Source organism: Pipra filicauda, unplaced genomic scaffold (assembly GCF_003945595.2).
Source record: "Pipra filicauda isolate LSUMZ 115617 unplaced genomic scaffold, ASM394559v2 scaffold614_size217257_pilon, whole genome shotgun sequence".
NCBI lineage: Eukaryota > Metazoa > Chordata > Aves > Passeriformes > Pipridae > Pipra > Pipra filicauda.
In genome coordinates, this window is record NW_024104770.1 from 16,590 (window position 1) to 34,481 (window position 17,892).

Here is a 17,892-nt window from a genome sequence, read left to right on the forward strand (position 1 = left end):
GAGCGCCGGGCTGGCGCCAGGGCCGGGCGGGGGGCGGGCTGGGCTGGTCTCTCGCACCGGGGGCGGCTCTGCCGGGGCTGAGCAGTGTCGGTGCGGTTGGGCCGGGCTGGGTTTGGCGGGGCTGTCCTGCTCCGGGGGCAGCCGTGCTGGGCTTGGCTCCGGTGGGACCGGCACTGCCACGCTCAGGGCTGTCCTGCTCCCGGGGCGGCTGGGTGGGGTTTGGCTCCGGTGGGACCGGCACTACCAGTATCGGGGCTGTCCTGCTCTGGGGGTGGCTGTGTTGGGTTTGGCTCCTGTGGGATCAGAGCTGGCCTGCTGTGGGGGCGGCCCTGTTGGGTTTGGCTCCTGTGGGATCAGAGCTGTCCTGCTCTGGGGGCGGCCCTGTTGGGTTTGGCTGGTTCTGCCGGGGCTGGCGGGGCCGGTGCCGCGGGGGCCTGGGTGCGACTGTTTTCACAGCCGTGGCCTCAGTGTTCTTTGGAGATGCTTGGGTTCCCCTCGGCGGGGCAGGTGGGGCAGCCCAGGGGTGGCCAAGCCCGGCCCAGAGGGAGGAGAAAGAGGAGGAGGAGGAGGGTCCGACCAAGTCCCCCCCTCACTGGGTCCTTGAGGCCAAGACAGAGCGAGCGAAGGTCCCTGCGGTGCTGACACGTCCTTCTCGCAGCTGCCAGCGCCGGGGCGATGCCGGCCAGGACGCGCTGCCGGGGCGGCTGCCGGGGCAAGGGGTGCCCATGAGGCCGGCGGGGCGCGGGTGGCCGGGCAGCGGTGGCGCTGGCAGGGCGGCGGCACAGGGACACGCTCACTATGGAGTTCACCACCATCGACTACACCATCTTCGTGCTGCTGCTGGTGCTGTCGACGGCCATCGGGCTGTTCTACGCGCTGAGCGGCGACCGGCAGCGCACGGTGCAGGAGTTCCTGCTGGCCAACCGTGACATGGGCTGCCTGCCCGTCGCCCTGTCCCTGCTGGCCACCTTCCAGTCGGCCGTGGCCATCCTGGGCGTGCCCGCCGAGATCTACCGCTTCGGCACCGAGTACTGGTTCCTCGGCTGCTCCTACTTCCTGGGGCTGCTCATCCCGGCGCACGTCTTCATCCCCGTCTTCTACCGCCTGCGCATCACCAGCACCTACGAGGTGAGCGGGGGGCAAGGGGGGCACAGGGGACCCCGTGCCCAGGTGGGGCAGTGCCCTGACCCCTCTCCCCGCAGTATCTGGAGCTGCGCTTCAACAAGACGGTGCGAGTGCTGGGCACTGTCACCTTCATCTTCCAGATGGTGAGTGGGGCTGGGGAGTGGGGGGGGCACGGGGGGTGTGGGGGCCAGGCACGGCTCAGCACCACACTCCCCTCCTCACAGGTCATCTACATGGGCGTGGTGCTCTATGCGCCCGCACTGGCCCTCAATGCAGGTAAGGGGGGACGGGTGGGAGGGATGCCTGGAACCTGCTGCCCCCCACCCCATTAATGGCCTCCGCCGCTTCCAGTGACGGGCTTTGACCTCTGGAGCGCAGTGCTGACCATGGGGCTGGTCTGCACCCTCTACACTACACTGGTGAGTCCCCGGTGCCGCGGGTGCCCCGTGCCCCTGCCGTGCCGTGGCGATGGGCGCCGTGACCCTGTGGTGACCCTGTGCCCCTGCTGTGACCCTGCCATGACGGCACGGTGTGTCCCCCAGGGCGGGCTGAAGGCTGTCATCTGGACAGACGTGTTCCAGACGCTGGTGATGCTGGCAGGCCAGCTGGCTGTCATCGTGGTGGGCGCACAGCGCGTGGGCGGCATGGCCCGTGTCTGGCACGTGGCTGAGCAGGAGGGCAAGATCTCCGGCATCGAGTGAGTGATCCGCCAGGGCCCCCGTGTCACACCATGGGGACACGCAGGGCAGCCTGGGGGGGGGAGAGGAACCCCCACAGTGGGGGGCCATCCCTGCTGCCCCCTTTCTTGTGGGGTGCCAGTGAGGACCTGCCACTGTGACCTCCGGGTGCTCCTCACAGCCTGGACCCCAACCCCCTGGAGCGCCACACCTTCTGGAGCCTGGCCATGGGTGGGGTGTTCATGATGCTGTCGCTGTACGGGGTGAACCAGGCGCAGGTGCAGCGCTACCTCAGTGCCCGCAGCGAGCGGGAGGCCAAGCTGTGAGTGGGGCTGGGGCTGGGGGTCCCCGCACCCGGGATGGGCCCCCCTTGCCTCCCCCGCCTCTGACACCCGCCCGGTGCCTGCAGCTCCTGCTACGCCGTGTTCCCCTGCCAGCAGATCGTGCTCTGCCTCAGCTGCCTCACAGGCCTCGTCATGTTCGTCTACGACCGGGAGCACTCGCTGACCCCACGCCCTGCCTCCTCTGACCAGGTGGGTGCAGACCCCTTCCCCGTGTCCCTTCCTGAGCCCCAACACCCGCACTGATCCCCTGCCCCAGCTGGTGCTGTTCTTCGTGATGGACGTGCTGCGGGACCTGCCAGGGCTGCCCGGGCTCTTCGTTGCCTGCCTCTTCAGCGGCTGCCTCAGGTGAGTGGGCGGCCTCGGGGCAGTGGCTCGGAGGTCCTGGCCGAGCCCCCTCCCGCTCCCTCTCCTCCCCAGCACCATCTCCTCCGCCTTCAACTCCCTGGCCACGGTGACCATGGAGGACCTGGTGCGGCCGCACCTCCCCGGGCTGTCGGAGTCACGGGCCACGCTGCTCTCCAAGCTGCTGGGTGAGCGGCCGGGGGGCTGCCAGGGGGTGGCTGGGGGGCTGGTGTGGCAGGGGGCTCCCCAGCACCGCCATGACTCCCCTACTCCCCTCCCCAGCTCTCGGTTACGGGCTGCTGTGCCTGGGCATGGCGTACGTGTCCTCCATGCTGGGACCTGTGCTGCAGGTAGGGATGGGGCTGTGGGACCCCCAGCTCCAGCACCCAGACGGGCTAAAGGACCCCCAGCTCTGGCACCCCAAACGGGGTGAGGGCTCCCTGGCTCTGGCACCCCCAGGGTCGTGGGTCGGGCACTGAGGGCCGTGTTCCTGCAGGCAGCCATCAGCATCTTCGGCATGGTGGGGGGCCCCCTCTTGGGGCTCTTCTGCCTCGGCATGTTCTTCCCCTGCGCCAACCCCACGGTGAGTGCCCTCCCACCCGTGAGTGTGTCCCCTGTCCCGTCAGTCTCCCCCAGCCCCACAGGGGTTGGTGGGGAGGTCTGGGTCAGTCCGAGCCCGGCTGTCCCCTGTCACAGGGAGCCGCCTTGGGGCTGGTGGCCGGGCTGGCCATGGCCTTCTGGGTGGGCATCGGCGGCCTCCTGAAGAACATGAGGCAGGCTGGGGGGGCCTCCCCCATGCCCAACAGCACAGCGCTGCCGACTGTGGGCAACCTCACCACCATCCTGGCTACCACTCTGCTGCCCCCCACGCCGACCCCGAGGTGAGCGGGATGGGGGGCTCAGGGTCAAGGTGTGTGTGTGGGGGGTGCTCCTCTGCACACCCCCTGACCCTCATGTCCCTCAGCCCCACGGGGCTGCAGCGATTCTACAGCCTGTCCTACATGTGGTACAGCGCCCACAACTCCACCACGGTCATCGTGGTGGGGGTCCTTGTCAGCCTGCTCACTGGTGAGTGTGTGGTAGTGGGGGGGCCACCATGATCCCCCCGGCCCCGCTCAACCCCTCTGCCCCCCAGGCCCCACGCCACCAGAGGCCCTGGACCCCCGCACCATCTCCCCCGTGGTGCCCCGGCTGCTCTGCTGCCTGTCCCCCACAATCCGGCAGCGGCTCTGCTGCGGGGGGGGAGACCCCGCCCAGGTGAGGAACAGACCCCCAGCACCTTGGGGGAAGGGGGACATGGGGTGGGTGTCCCCCACCCCTGCTGCCCCCCACTGTGCCCCCCCTGCTCCCTGCTCTGTCCCCACAGACCCCTGGCCATGCAGATGCCACAGAGAAGAGCAATGGGATTCCCAACGGCCTGGGCCCCCCCGGCCCCGGGCAGCGGGAGGAGGAGGAGGAGGAAGGACAGGGGTACATCCGCAGTGCCACGGCCCCCTCCTACGCCGTGCAGGAAACCTCCTTCTGACCCCCCTGGCGTGGGGATCTTGGCCACCCCCCCAGGCCGGGGGGCTCAAAGCCCCAGTGGGGCACCCACAGACGGTTAGAGAGTGCCAAATAGTGGGGTGTGGGGTCCCTGGTGGGGGGCCAGTGGGCTGCCCCCCAGGGGGGCTCTGGGACCATGTCTGGGGGGTGTCAGAGCGGTGCCCCCCACGCAGGTCGGGATGCTGCCCAGTGCCCCCGGCCTGGCCATGTGCCTTACACACCGCTCTGCTCTGGGGGCTGCCTGGACCCCTCGGGGTGCAGAGCACACCCCCCAAGGCCCTGTCAATCGTCTCTGTGTTCAATGTCCCCCCAATAAATGGTTCTGGAGCACAGCTGTCAGAGGGTCCTCAGGAACCACCCCCTCCCTGCTGTAACCCTGGCCCCTCATCTCTCCAAACATTGGGGTATCCCCACTGTCCCTCAAGAACCCACAAGTCCTCATTTCCCTGATCAGTGGGGGGTCTCACTGTACCTCAGAACCCCTCAAGCACTGGGAGTCCCCACGGGATCCCATGGGAACACCGTCTCCCCAAACACTGTGTTGTCCCCACTGCCCCCCAAGAGCCCATGGGGCCACGGGCCCCCATTTCCCCTGGGGAGGGGCCGCACTGTCGCCTGGGACCTGACGGGACTCCTGTCTCCTCAAGCAGTGGGTGTCTGCACTGTGCCCCAGGAGCCCATGAGGGACAGAGGACCCCTGCTGCCATGAGCGCTGGGGGTCCCCACTGACCCCCAGGGCCCCCCGAGGCACCGGGGGTGTCTCCGCTGGCCCCCGAACCGGGTTGGGCACGTGACCCTCGAGCCCCCGCCCCTTTGGTGACCCCACCCCTCCTGGCCCCGCCCCCATTTTCGCGGGGCGGGGCGTGCTGACGTGCCGGTGCGCTGACGTACCGGCGTGGTGACGTCACGGCGCTGCGATGGCGCCCCGGCGCCCCCCGGAGCTGTACCGGGCGCCGTTCCCGCTCTACACCGTCCGCCTCCACCCGCGCCGGGCGCTCGCCATCACCGCCGGCGGCGGCGGCGCCGCCAAGACCGGCATCCGCAATGGCGTGGTACGGGGGCAGGCGAGGGCTCTGGGGGGGCAGGTCTGAGCGGGGGGCCGGGGGGGCCAGGCTGCAGCGCGGGGGGGGGAGGTTTGAGCGCCGGGGGGGTCTGAGGGGCCGGGGGACCCGGGTGTGTGTGTGGGGGGGCAGGTCTGAGCGAGCGGGGGCTGCGGGATTTGGGTGGCCCGGCTCACGGGGAGGCCCAGAGGGAACCCCCCCAGAGCCCGGCGGGGGCCGCGGCTGAGCCACCCCCGCCCCGCAGCACTTCCTGCAGCTGGAGCAGATCGGGGGGCAGCTCAGCGCGTCGCTGCTGCACTGCCACGACACCGAGACCCGCGCCACCATGACCATGGCGCTGGCCGGGGACGTGATCGCCGCCGGGCAGGACAACAGCTGCCACATCCTGCGCTTCACCCTGCAGGAGCCCGAGGGCCCGGGCACCGCCGGGCGCGGCGGTGAGAGCCCGAGTCACCGGGGGCGGCGTGGGGCACCTGCCCTGGGGCGAGGGGGATGTGGGGACGGGCACTGCCCTGGACTGCCCCCTCATGCCTGCCCTGGGTGCCGTGTGGAGGGCTGGGTAGTGTTTTGGAGATGAGGTGTTCTGTGGACACCCCCATGCCCGCCCTGGATCCCACTCTCCCTGCTTACCTTGGGTGCAGTGGGGCGGGATATGGGGAGCTGGGGGTCTGTGGAGTGCTTGGGGATGGGGCACTGCCCTGGACCCCTTCATGTCTGTCCTGGACTTGCCTCCCTGTGCTTGCCCTGGGTGCCATGGGGAGCTCTGGGGATGGGACACTGCCCTGGAACTCCACTGTGCCTTCCCTGGACCCCTTCCTGGTCCCATCTCAGGTGCTGTGGGCAGGGTGTGGGGGGCTGGGGAGTGTTTTGGGGATGGGCAGTGCCCTGGAACCCCCCTGGATCCCTCCCTGTGCCCACCCTGGGTGTTGTGGGGCCTTTGGGTACGGGAGCTGCCCTGGGTGCCGTGGGACGGCGTGTGGGGTGCTGTGGGGACGGGCACTGCCCCCCTGTGCCCCCCGTGCCCGCCCTGCCAGCCCCGTGTCCCGGTTGCAGGCGGGGGGGACAAGGGCGTGCGGCGGCGGCGCGGCCCCGGCGGGGGGGCCCCGGGGGACACGCAGGGCCGGCCCCGCGAGGTGAGGGTGGAGAGCCTGCACCGCGTGCGCACCGACACCAGCGCCGACGCCCTGCAGAAGGCCGTGCGCTTCAGCAGCGACGGCGCCCTGCTGGCCACCGGCGGTGCCGACGGCTTCCTGCGCCTCTGGGAGGTGGGCACGGGGCAAGCTGTGGTGGGCGGGGGGGCCAGGGGGCACAGGACGGTGGAGTTGGGCGTAGGGGAGCAGAGGGGGCACGGGGAGCCAGGGCAGGCGCAGAAAGCTGGGGGGACATGGGGGAGCCAAGGGGGGCACAGGCAAAGGGAGGTGGGTGCAGGGGCTGGCACAGGGAAGCGGAGGCCGGCACTGCCGTGCTGGTGGCAGCACGTGTCGGGCAGGGATGGCTGGATCAGCATCAGTTCCCTAACTGATTCCCCCCACACCTGCCCGGGGCTGCAGCGGGGCCCAGCCCCTGCCCAGCGCCCTCACCGGCTCTGCCCCTGCAGTTCCCCAGCATGAAGAAGATGCTGGAGTTCAAAGCCCACGATGGGGAGATCGAGGACATTGCACTCGGCCCTGACAACAAGGTGAGTGTCAGGCAGCCCTGCGGCCCCTTGGCCCTGCAGAAGAGCAGCGTCTGACCCCTGTGCTGTGTGTGGCAGGTGGTGACGGCAGGGAGGGACTTCCAGTGCTGCGTGTGGCAGCAGGACCAGCTGGTGACGGGGCTGCGCTGGCACGAGAACCTGCCCGGCATCCCCGACAAGGCCTATCGCTACCAGGCCTGCCGGTGAGGGCTGGGGCTGGGGCAGGGGGCTGGGAACAGACCACTGGGGATGGGAATGGGGCAGGGGGCTGGGAACAGATCACTGGGACTGGGGATGGGGCAGGGAGCTGGGAACAGATCACTGGGGATGGGAATGGGGCAGGGAGCTGGGAACAGATCACTGGGGCTGGGGATGGAGCAGGGGGCTGGAAATGGGCCACCAGTGCTAGGGATGGGCTACCCTCAGCTGCTGCCTTGTACTGAGCCCTGTCCCGGTTGGGTCTGCAGGGAGGGGTTCCCTGGGCTCTACTGCTCTACTGGGGAGGGGGCTGGATGCCAGGAGAGCCACAGCCTGTGCCCTGTGCCCCCCGTGCCCCCTGAGCCCCGTGCCCCCCGTGCCCCATGCCCACTGTCCCCTGGCAGGTTCGGGGCGGTGGAGGACAGTGCTGGGGCACTACGGCTCTACACGGTGCAGGTGCCCCACAAGCGGGAGCGCCGCCCCCCGCCCTGCTACCTGACCAAGTGGGACGGGAAGAACTTCCTGCCGCTGCTGACACGGCCCTGCGGCTCCGAGGTCATCTCCTGCCTCTCCATCAGGTACCCCAGGGCCTGGGGGAGGAGGGGGGCTGTGGCAGCCCCAGCTCACTGCCCTCTCCCCGCAGTGATTCGGGCACTTTCCTGGGGCTGGGCACAGTGACGGGCTCCGTGGCCATCCACATCGCCTTCTCGCTGCAGGTGAGCTGGGGCAGGGGGTGGGGCAGCTCCAGTGCCCCCCAGCTGGCCTCTCACCCCCCTGTGCCCCCAGAGGCTGTACTACGTGAAGGAGGCCCACGGCATCGTGGTGACCGACGTGGCCTTTGTCCCCGAGAGCCAGCCCGGGCGGGAGCTGCTGGGGGGCCACGAGGCCGCCCTGCTCAGCGTGGCCGTGGACAGCCGCTGCAAGCTGCACCTGCTGCCCACCCGGCGTACGTCCTGGGGCTGCTGGGGGGCTGCCTGGGGGCTGGGGTGCCTCTGCCCCTCTCGCGGCATGGGGGGGCTGCAGCCCCCCTTCACCCGTCTCTGCCCCACAGGCTCCCTCCCGGTCTGGCTGCTGCTGCTGCTCTGTGCCGGGCTCATCGTGGCCACCATCCTGCTGCTGCAGCTTGCCTTCCCGGGCTTCCTGTAGCCCCCCAGCCCCTGGAGGGGACCCCTCGGTGCCAGGAGCAACCCCTCGGCCTCGACACCCCCTCCCCACAGACTGTGAAACAGAAAAGGGACCAGCCCCGGCCCCACCCCCCCGCTGGTGTTCGGGGAGCGCAGGAGGGGCCGGGGAGCCGCCCGGGGCCCGGCCCACCGGGACTGTGCTGGCAGCGGTGCGGGGCCAGCCCTGGGACAGGGGGCCTGCCGGACACGGGGGTCCCCTGCCCCAGAAGGAGGGCGTCCTGCTGGCCCCCTGCCCCACTATGGCCATTAAACTGGAGCATGAAGGCAGTGCTGTGTCTGTGCCGGGGGAGTGGGGCCGGGCTGGGCGCGTGTCACTGTCACGGTCCGGGAGAGTGTGTGCCCTCGGGGGGGCCTGGCCGTGCCCTCGGGGGGCCTTCCTGGAGCCCCCCACGGCGAGCAGGTGCTGGCACTGGCTGACCCAGGCCCTCGGTGGTGCTGGTGTGGGGGTCCAGGGGTCAATGGTGGGCTGGCCCGGCTGTACCTGGGGCCCTGGGGAGTTTAGGGGGGTCTCACCCACCGGGACGGCCCCGCCCGTGCTGTGACCACGCCCGCATCTCGCCGCCCCGCCCGGCCCCGGCCCCGGTTGAGAAGCGCCGGATCCTGGTTGCCCCGGAGCTGCCCCGGGACGTCCCGCATGGTGCCGAACCCCCCCGGGCAGGGCAGGGCAGGGCCCGGGGCGGGCGGGGCCGCTCCTGGGCCCGGTGGCGGAGCCGGGACGTGGCGGCTACGTGGCCCCAGCGCGGGGCGGGCGGCACCGAGAGGCGAGCGGGGCTGGGTGAGTGGGCACCGGGGGCACCGGGCTGGGGGTGTTGGGGGGCGCGCACTGGGTGAGCAGCGCCAGCCGGTCCCGTGCGCGCCGCTGTCCTGTGCGCCCTCCCGTCCGTGCCAGCGTGTCCCCGCCGCGCTGGGACGGGGCAGCTCCCGGAGCCCCCGCCCCTCTCCTACGGCCGGCTTCCCACGGCCCCGGGACCCCGACCCGCCCAGAGGCGCCCCCGACCCCGCCACTCTCGTTCCACTGCAGCCCGAGGTGGCGGGATGAGGAACCCACCGGTGACACTGACCGTGCTGCTGCTGCTGGGGCCGGTGGCAGGGGCCGCCCCCAGGGCGGGGGGGCACAGGTAGGGGGGTACAGGTATGAGGTACAGGGGTGGGGGGCACAGGTATGGAGGGTACGGGTGTGCGAGCACAGGTATGGACGGTACAGGTACGGGAGTACAGGCGTAGGGGCACAGGTATGGGGGTATGGGTATGGGGGTACAGGTGTGGGGACACAGGTATGGAGGGTATGGGGGTAAGGTGTGGGGGCACAGGTATGGGGGTACAGGTAGGGGGGGTATGGGGGTAAGGTGTGGGGGGTATGGGGGTACAGGAATGGAGGGTATGGGGGTAAGGTGTGGGGGCACAGATATGGGGGTACAGGTATAGGGGGCACAGGTATGGAGGGTATGGAAGGTATGGGTGTGGGGGAACAGGTATGGAGGGTAGAGGTGTGGGGGGCACAGGTAGGTGGGTACAAGTGTGAGGTACAGGTGTGGCAGGCACAGATGGAGGGCAGAAGAATGGGGGGACATAGTTAAGGGCAGGCAGAGACGTGGGGGTTCATATGGGTGTGGGGGCACAGGTGCGGATGGGGTGCATGGGGGCCGATGGGCACCTGGGCATGAGGGGGCCACAGATATAGAGGTGGTATGTGGCTGTGGGTGGGCACAGGGGTCCGGGGGTGCCCAGTGAGGGGTGGGACTAAGGGGACTGTGGGGGCCATGGTTAGGGGGATGTCAGGCCAGCACGGGCAGCCCCTCCAGGGTCACAGGTAACCCCCCGTCTCCTGGCCAGGCCTGAGCCCCCCCTGGCCACGATCCTGGAAGCGTATCCCGACCTGCTGAGCCCGGAGTTGCCGCTGCTGCCGTGAGTCCCTGCCCTGAAGAGCCCCATGACACCGGGACCCCACCCCGGCTGGGGCTGTGCATTGACGGGGGGACAGCAATGGGTGGGGGACCCGGGCAGTGCCCACCTGCTCATGGGACAGGGTGGGCCATGGGGCATGGGCGGTGTTGCCCACCCCTGTCCCTGCTCCCCCCAGGCTGCTGCGGGGCGCGGTGCGGAGCCTGGGGCTGCCGGAGCAGGATGTGGAGGCCATGCCACTGGAGCAGGGTGAGGCCATGTGGTGTGATGGGGGGCTGAGGGGCTGGTGGGGTCAGGGACCCCAGCCCCACGGTGCCTCTGTGCCCCACAGCCCTGCTCTACCTCGCCGTGCTCCATGACCATGACCGGAGTGGGCACCTGGATGGGCTGGAGCTGCTGCAGCTGCTGGGCACTGTGCTGGCACAGGCCGGGGGGTGGCCGGACCCCGACACGGTGGGTCCCACAGGGATGGTCCCTCGCACCCCACAGAGCCCCCAGGCCGGGCCCTCACCCCCATGCCCTGTCCCTGCAGGTGGCTGCTCTGGTGGACCGAGCCCTGGCGAGGCAGGACCGCAATGGGGATGGGCTGCTGGACCCCCACGAGCTGCTGTCACCTGACCGGGGCCGGGGACCCCTGGGGCAGTCCTCCCCGGAGCCACAAACAGGGTCTGAGGCTGTGCCTGAGGAGGGCACAGAGATGCTCAGGGGGCACCTGGGGGTGAGCAGCCCAGGGCAGGCAGCCCCTGAGACTGGAGCCGCCCAGGCTGGAGTCCCTGAGGATGGAGGCATGGAGGGGGACGAAGCCCCCAAGGTGGAATCCCCCAGTGCTGAGGCTGTGGAGGCAGAAGAAGCCCCCGAGGCTGAAGCCCACAATAGTGATGCGTCTGAGGAAGAGGAAGTTCCCGAGGCTGCAGCCCTTGAGGAGGAGGCAGCCCCAGCATGGAGGGACTCTGGGGAGGGGTAGATGGTGGGGGGCTGTGGGCAGGGCTGAGTGGGGCAACGCCCTGGCTGCTTCCTGACCTGCTCGTGGCACAGAGTGGCGGGGGCGTCCCTGTGCCCCCCACCCTGCATCCGGGCTGGAGGGCTGGGGCACTGTGGTCATGTGGTCTCCCCTGTAACGCATCAGACAGAGAAATAGAGGCTGCTGGTGGCCTTGGCCATGGTCAGTGCACCCCTGGGGCAGTGGGGCCCTGGCCAGGGCAGGGGGGGCATAGCTGTTGTGGGGCACGTGGAGCTTTATTGGGGGAGGTGCTGCGTGCAGTGGATACGTGGTGCTCCTGGGTGGTGAGGGGGTCTCCAGGCACAGGCTCAGATGATGCCATCGAAGCCCTGGATCCCGCATTTCCTGCCTGCGATCCGGCAGCCGAAGGTGAGGGCATCCTGCAGGGTCCTCCCTGGGGACGGGGCCCAGGATGAGACGTGGCCGTGCTGTGTCTGCAGCGCAGCTGTGCCATAGCTGTGCCAGGCTGAGCCATGGCCACGCTGCGCCCGTGCCGTGTCCGTGCCCACCTTCTGCGAGCGCGAAGATGACAGCGGCATTGAAGGTGTCCCCGGCCCCCAGTGTGTCCACGAGGGTCTCTGGGGGGAAGGCGTCCGAGTGCACCAGCTCCCCGTTGGGCCCCATGGCGTCGGCCCCCTTCTCGGCCCAGGCGCAGATCAGCGTGGCCCTGGGGGGGTGTGGAGTGTGTGTGGGGCTCACCATGCACTCCCCAGCCCTCCCGGCCCCCCATGCGCCCCCCATACCCCGACTGGATGCGCCCCCGCAGCCCCCGCAGCGCCTCAGGGGCCGAGCGGTACCCGAAGTGCTGGGCCAGGTCCTTGCTGATGAACACCTGCACGAGAGGGGCTGGGGCGGGGGGCAGCCCCCGGCTCCCCCAGCCAGGCAGGGATGGGCCTGCATCCCAGCGCTGCCCCCAGACCCCAGTCACACCCCCAGATCCCGACGACACCCCCAGACCCCAATCACACCCCCAGCTCCCTTACACCCCCAGACTGACTCCCTTACACTCCCCAGACCGCAATCGCACCCCCACGCTCTGACCACACTCCCAGACTCCGACTGTGCTCCCCAGACCTTGGGTACACCCCCAGACCCCACCCCTGCACCCCTCGAGCCCGGACCACGACCCCCAGCGCCCGTGGCCCCGCCCCCGGGTGCAGCCGCCCCTTGGCCCCACCCATGAGCTTTAAGTCCCGCCCCCTTGTCTTGGCCCCGCCCCGCACCACTTGGCCCCGCCCCATCAGCGGCAGCAGCTCCTCCCGGGGCTTCTCCACCTCCACCGAGATCCGGACCCGCTGTCCCGGTGCCGCCGCCCGGTTGTGCCGCTCCACCCGCTCCAGCATCGCCTGCTGCTCCGCCGCGTTCCGGGCCTGCGGGCACGGGCACGACTCCGCCACCGCCGGGGGTTCGCCGGCCCCGGGGGCCCCCCAGTCCCGGGATGCTCCGCCCTCTCGGGATGCTCCCCAGCCCGAGGGGTCCCCCCAGCCCCGGGCTCACCCACAGTCCCAGGGAATCCCCCTCCAGCCCCGGGGGTCCCTCTAGCCCCAAGGATCCCCAGAGCCCCGGGCTCACCTCGAAGTGGATCCACTTGTACTGGGAGAGGTCGACCCGCTCGAAGTCTCGGGCCGTCGCATCAGGCAGGTTCCTGCGGGACGGACGCCAGGTGGGGCAGGGGACCCCCAGGCTGGCACGCGGCCGGGGGCGAAGGGCAGTGCCAGGGGCTGTGCAGGGCCCCACGCTGCCGGGACAGAGGTCCCAGGGGTGACACTGCCCAGGTGAATCATTAATTGATGGCATCTGGGACCCTGAGCTCGACTCGAAGGGCAGCGCAGCGGTGGCCAGGCCGGGGCCGCGGTTCAGCGATGCCCAACAGCCCCTGACCCTTCGGCACGGCCGAGGGAGCACCGGCCCGGCACCGGGCAGGTGCCGTGGCGGTGCCGGGTGTCCCCATGGGGCCGTGCCCGCTGCCCCACGCCCCAGAACGTGCGGCCATGTGGGGATGTCACCGCCAATGCCGGCGGCGGCACAGGCGGTGAACGGGGGGCTTCGGGGACCACTGGCGGGACTACAGGGAGTCAGGCAGCGGGACCCGCGCCTGTGTAACCCCGAGCTGGCTCAGCCCGGCTGCCCGCAGGTGCCGGGCCCTTACGTGTCGTGCAGGACGATGGTGCGGGAGCCGCTGGAGGCATTGACGATGCAGCAGGCACAGGGCACGTCCCCGCGGGTCTGCCAGGCAATGTGCGCCGTGTCCACCCCCCGGCGCTGGAAATCCGCCGCGATGAAGCTTCGGGGGACAGAGAGCGGGGTGAGGGGCCCGCACATCTCCGGGAGGAGCGGGACGGTGCGGGTGCCCCGGCGGGCGCCGGTGGTGACGGCGGGGGCAGGCGGGCAGCGGGGGGACCGCGGCCACGGCATCGCGCCGCGGGTCGAGGCTGCCGGTGGAGTAACACGGAGAGGCCGGTGGAGTGTCAGGGCGGGTCGGCCCCGTGCCCAGTGCTGGGGGGGTCCCCGCACCCCACTTACTCGGCGGCGGGGCCGGGGGCCAGCGAGCCCATGAAGGCGCAGGGGGCTCCCAGCAGCGCCAGCACCGTGCAGGAGTTGGAGGCGTTCCCGCCCCGCTGCCACCGCTGCGACACGCACCTGCGGGGGACAGGAGGCTGCGGTGGGCGCGGGGCCGGCTCGGGAGGCACCGGTGGAGCCGCCCCCGTTGGCGGTACCTGGTGTCGGAGTCCTCGGCCGGGAAAGTCTCCACCACGCTGATGATGTCCAGGCACACCAGCCCCACGCACAGGATCCGCCGCTCGCCCGCTCGCGCCGCCATCCCGGACCGCTGCGGTGCGGGACTGGGAACGGGAGCGGGACCGGGGCGAGGACCGGGCACAGTCCCGGGACCGCCGGCCTGGACACGCCCCCGGACACGCCCCCACCCCCCCGCGCCGCCAATCAGCGCCCGCCGCCGCGCCGGGCCCTCGATGGGCGGGGCGATAAGTGGGCGTGTCGTGCAGGTCACGCCCACAGTGTGCCCCACCCCCGCCCCGCGTGCACATAACGGGCGGGAAGGGACAGACACCCCCATACACCAACCCCACACACCCCCACCGACCCCACACACCCCCATGCACCCCCATACACCCACCTCACACACACCCACCCACCCCACACACCCCCATACACCCCCACACACCCACCCACCCCATACCCCCCCCCACACCCACCCATACACCCCACACACACACACACCCACCCACCCCACACACCCCCACCCCCCTCACCCCACACGGACAAACATATCCAGCAGTGTGCCCTTTGGACACACGGACACACGGACAGGGGCCCGCGGACACTCTGTGCGGGAGCCCCCGGTGAGGGACTGGGACCTGCCGACCCTTTGCGCAACAAAGGGCCCCGGGACCTGTGGCCCGGCCAGCTGAGGGACACTCGGGGACAGCGGGAGCTGAGCGTTCCAGACTTTGGGCACAGCCAGGTGAGGCACCCTCCGGAGGCGGCAGGAGCCGAACATTCCAGACTTTCCCGTGCTCAGACTGTGAGGGGATAAATGCTCAGGGGCTCCTTTGTTCGGGGTCCCTCCTCGGAGGCACCAGCTCAAGCTGTTTTTTTTTTTTTTTACTTAGTTATTGCATCAAGATTAAATCATTTCAAGGACTGAGACGTCTGAGACTCTGCGATGGGAAAGCTGGGACTGAGCTGGTGAGGGGAACTGGTCTGACCGGGGCAGTGTGAAGGGGCCTCGGCCCCAGCTCGGGTGGGGTGGGTGTGGCTGCTGGAGCAGCTCCGGGATGGTTGGACAGGGAAGTTTCTTTAGCGGTTTGGCGACCCAGGTGAGGCCCCAGACCACCCGCTTTGGAGCCTCCCTGCTCCAAACCCCCACCTGCTGGCACCGGGTGAGCTCACCGGGATCTTTGGAGCAGGGAGGAGCCAAAGGGATTGTTAAAATTCCCTGAGCAGATTCAACGCCAATGGTCGGGGTTTGTTATCAAACTGCTCCGACTCCCTCAGCCCCTCCGTAGGTGCAGCAGTTTGTAGGGTCGGGGGAGTCCCTGCAGGGGGTCGAGTGTGGGAGCGTGGCCTGAGCAGCGTGGGGGGAAATGGGGGTTTGGGGGCTCGCCCAAGGCGTGCAGGGGGTTGGGATCCCTCGTAAGCCACGCAGGGAGTTGAAGTTAGGGGGGGGGTATGACTATTTTTAGCACGTCCAGCACAGCAAAGGGGATGCTCTTGGCCGAGGTTGTGCAATTGGGAACATTGGGGATGATCTGAGGCTTCACTGACCCTAGGAGAGAGAGAGAGAAAAGGTTGATGGGAGAGTTGAAGCATTCGAGAAGATTAAGAGGGAAACTGTTTAGAACCCCGGGCTCTGTGTGTGCTACAGACGGTGTTTAACGCCTGGTGACTCCCTCAAGGCACTTCGAGGGTTTCTTTTGCAGCCAAGAGCCGGTTGGTGCCCAGACACAACACCCGGGGAAGGAGTCGGTCACTTGAGGTCGCTGTTGTGTGCGCGTGGGATCTCCTCAAAAAGAGGGATCCAGGGGCGTCCGCATCCCGAGGCGCCTCAGCTCCGGCCCGTGCTGTTTGGCCCTCTTTGGAGGGGTTGTTGGGGTGTGAGGGGGAAATCCCACACCAGGAGCGGGTTCTCCAGACCCGCGGGTTTGGTGTGTGTGAGATCCCTGTGCTTGTAGCGGCGGTAGCTCCGTGTGTGTTTCTAAAAAAATATTTCTAAAAGCACATTTTCCTACGTGTACGTTTCTATCGGGTAAGTGGATGGTGAAGAATGCAAAAGAATGGGTAGAACTGTTGTGATTGTTCTCAAGGAATTGCTGTGTTCTGTCTGTAACTGGAGGCTTCCCCTGGGCCTGGTTTGCTACTTGGACACAGCAGGAGGAGACTGTTTGAATTTTCATGTTAATGTTATTTATATTAAGTAACATTACGTATAAATATTTATATTAAACACTTTCATTTCCTTCCAGGAGGACGATCTGCAGAGTCCTGCCCGAGCAGGAGAGGGGTTGTGGTGCCTGATGGTTTGTACGACCCCTCTGGGGAGAAGGGAAGGAAAAGGCTTCTGCTACTTTAAAAAAAAAAAAAAGTAAATGAGAAAATGGTTTTAAAGCTCTGTTGTGATTTTACGGAGGTTGAGGGTTCAGCCCCTCGGATCTGCAGAGGATTTTGGCACTTAATGCCCTGCACTTCAGGTATAAAATTCCTGGGCCAATCAACTAAACCTCTGGCTGAGGCAAACAAGGACTATCAGTTAGGTGAGGAAAAGGAGAAGAGGCTGCAGGCAGAGGGGCTGCTCAGTTTGGTTGGGTTGGAAAGGTTCAGGCAGAGCTTTGGGATGCGCATGAGAGAGAGAGAAAATCTTATGGGAAAAACTGCAGGATGGAGAACCCGTAACATCGTCAGAAACAGTCCTGTAACTCAGAATTTTCGTGTCCACTGCAGGAGTTGAGTGAATGGGTCTTTTGTTCTGATAAAGAGTGAGACAGTAACGTTTGCATTGACATCTGCTGACGAGGAAGTGACATTACGACCCTTCATTAGAACTGATGGTTGTGGGGTCACTAAACTGCCACTAACCCAGAGCCATCTGCCAAATCTCAGCCTCAGCAACCCAAAGATCAAAGTTTACCAGTAAATCAGGCGAGCCTGAAATCCAGCAAGTGGAATCCTCTCGATGCACCCTATACATTTGGACTCCAGTTGGTCCTGGCCAGCAATTAATAAAATTTCCAATAGGTCCTGGAGTGTAACGTTCAGTATTAATGCAGTGTGGGAGGCTGAGGAGCCCCGTGTGTGACCCGGGCAGCAAAGAGTTAAAATCACTGGAGTAAACAGAGCAAGTGTTATCTGCCTAAAATCACTGGAGTAAACAGAGCAAGTGTTATCTGCCAGGCTGCTGAGCTGGGTTTATGGCTCCTGGGCGAGAAGTGAAGTCTGCTGATCTTAACCCTAAGGAAATCCAGAGACTGCAGTGTGCTGCTGCAACCCCTGGCTGGGGATTGCTGGGGCATCTCAGAGCTGGAGTTTTGCTGCAGCACGGAATGGAATTTCCAAAGCTGTGGCTGATTTGGCTCCTCTGAGAGCTGCAGAACCCACCACCACAACCCAACAGCCACCCACGTGCTTGGGCAGTGGCGGGGGTCTCACAGTCCCCCTCTAATTCTCCTGTCTGGGCAGTTCATTACAGGCAGTTAAATGCCACTGCTGTGCCTTTAACCACTGCTGTGACAAACCTTGTGGAAATGGGAACTCAAACTCAGGGTGCCCTGCTCGTGGATGGCAACCCCAGATGAGAAAGATGTGCCTTGTTTGGTTCCCTGCTGGAAACAGGACAAGGCTCGACTGGTGCTTGCCTGGAAGGGAGGGCAGGACACCTTTGTCAGAGCCCACAGGGGTACAAACATTCACCCCCAGCACAGGCTGCACTTGTGGAACTCTCACAAGCAGCCTCACTCCCTCAGGACGTGGAATTCACGGGAGGAGACCCCCCTGAAAAGGCAGGAGCCCCCCTGAAAAGGCAGGAGCCCCCCTGAAAAGGCAGGACACCCCCCTGAAAAGGCAGGAGCCCCCCTGAAAAGGCAGGACACCCCCCTGAAAAGGCAGGAGCCCCCCTGAAAAGGTGGGGGAAGCGAGAACAGCAGCGAAGCAAAGGCTTCATGAGAGAGAAGTTGAGATTGCACCTGAGAGGTGCCAAGTCCAGGCTGTTAAACTCGAGCCCCTCAGGGGGAACCTGCCCAGCCCGGCCCCCCCGAGGCCCCTGAGGGTTGATTTTCCCAGGAATGACGCCAGCACAGCCCCACTGCAGGTCCAAGGACACGGGGCAG

General features: G+C 67.4%; 4 protein-coding genes and 1 long non-coding RNA gene across 5 annotated transcripts; 4 read left to right on the forward strand and 1 right to left on the reverse strand.

Annotated features, from left to right (window-relative positions):
- The first annotated feature begins 164 nt into the window (after positions 1 to 164).
- On the forward strand, positions 165 to 4,362 carry SLC5A6 (solute carrier family 5 member 6). The gene is made up of 15 exons (XM_027749474.2): positions 165 to 1,128; positions 1,203 to 1,268; positions 1,350 to 1,401; positions 1,477 to 1,544; positions 1,668 to 1,822; positions 1,984 to 2,124; positions 2,212 to 2,335; positions 2,403 to 2,491; positions 2,564 to 2,676; positions 2,771 to 2,838; positions 2,985 to 3,071; positions 3,185 to 3,369; positions 3,453 to 3,556; positions 3,624 to 3,745; positions 3,855 to 4,362. The coding sequence occupies exons 1-15, from the start codon at positions 799 to 801 to the stop codon at positions 4,011 to 4,013; spliced, it is 1,863 nt and encodes a 620-aa protein (XP_027605275.2). The 5' UTR covers positions 165 to 798; the 3' UTR covers positions 4,014 to 4,362.
- Positions 4,363 to 4,915: 553 nt separating this feature from the next.
- Positions 4,916 to 8,411, forward strand: PREB (prolactin regulatory element binding). The gene is made up of 9 exons (XM_027749498.2): positions 4,916 to 5,082; positions 5,336 to 5,528; positions 6,145 to 6,356; positions 6,689 to 6,769; positions 6,845 to 6,969; positions 7,369 to 7,542; positions 7,608 to 7,680; positions 7,751 to 7,910; positions 8,016 to 8,411. The coding sequence occupies exons 1-9, from the start codon at positions 4,948 to 4,950 to the stop codon at positions 8,108 to 8,110; spliced, it is 1,248 nt and encodes a 415-aa protein (XP_027605299.2). The 5' UTR covers positions 4,916 to 4,947; the 3' UTR covers positions 8,111 to 8,411.
- Positions 8,412 to 8,498: 87 nt separating this feature from the next.
- Positions 8,499 to 11,184, forward strand: CGREF1 (cell growth regulator with EF-hand domain 1). The gene is made up of 5 exons (XM_039388145.1): positions 8,499 to 9,266; positions 9,982 to 10,052; positions 10,213 to 10,299; positions 10,382 to 10,503; positions 10,583 to 11,184. Exons 1-5 carry the CDS (start codon positions 9,184 to 9,186, stop codon positions 11,012 to 11,014), a joined length of 795 nt encoding a protein of 264 aa, XP_039244079.1. The 5' UTR covers positions 8,499 to 9,183; the 3' UTR covers positions 11,015 to 11,184.
- Position 11,185: 1 nt separating this feature from the next.
- Positions 11,186 to 13,898, reverse strand: KHK (ketohexokinase). Its single transcript, XM_027749494.2, has 8 exons — positions 13,768 to 13,898; positions 13,574 to 13,690; positions 13,200 to 13,334; positions 12,623 to 12,695; positions 12,274 to 12,420; positions 11,794 to 11,882; positions 11,560 to 11,717; positions 11,186 to 11,444 (listed from the first exon to the last, which is right to left on the reverse strand). Exons 1-8 carry the CDS (start codon positions 13,869 to 13,871, stop codon positions 11,359 to 11,361), a joined length of 909 nt encoding a protein of 302 aa, XP_027605295.1. The 5' UTR covers positions 13,872 to 13,898; the 3' UTR covers positions 11,186 to 11,358.
- Positions 13,899 to 14,331: 433 nt separating this feature from the next.
- LOC114002983 lies at positions 14,332 to 16,244 on the forward strand. Its single transcript, XR_003546073.2, has 3 exons — positions 14,332 to 14,534; positions 14,683 to 14,758; positions 16,036 to 16,244. It is a non-coding gene; the product is annotated as an uncharacterized LOC114002983 (long non-coding RNA).
- Positions 16,245 to 17,892: the final 1,648 nt, after the last annotated feature.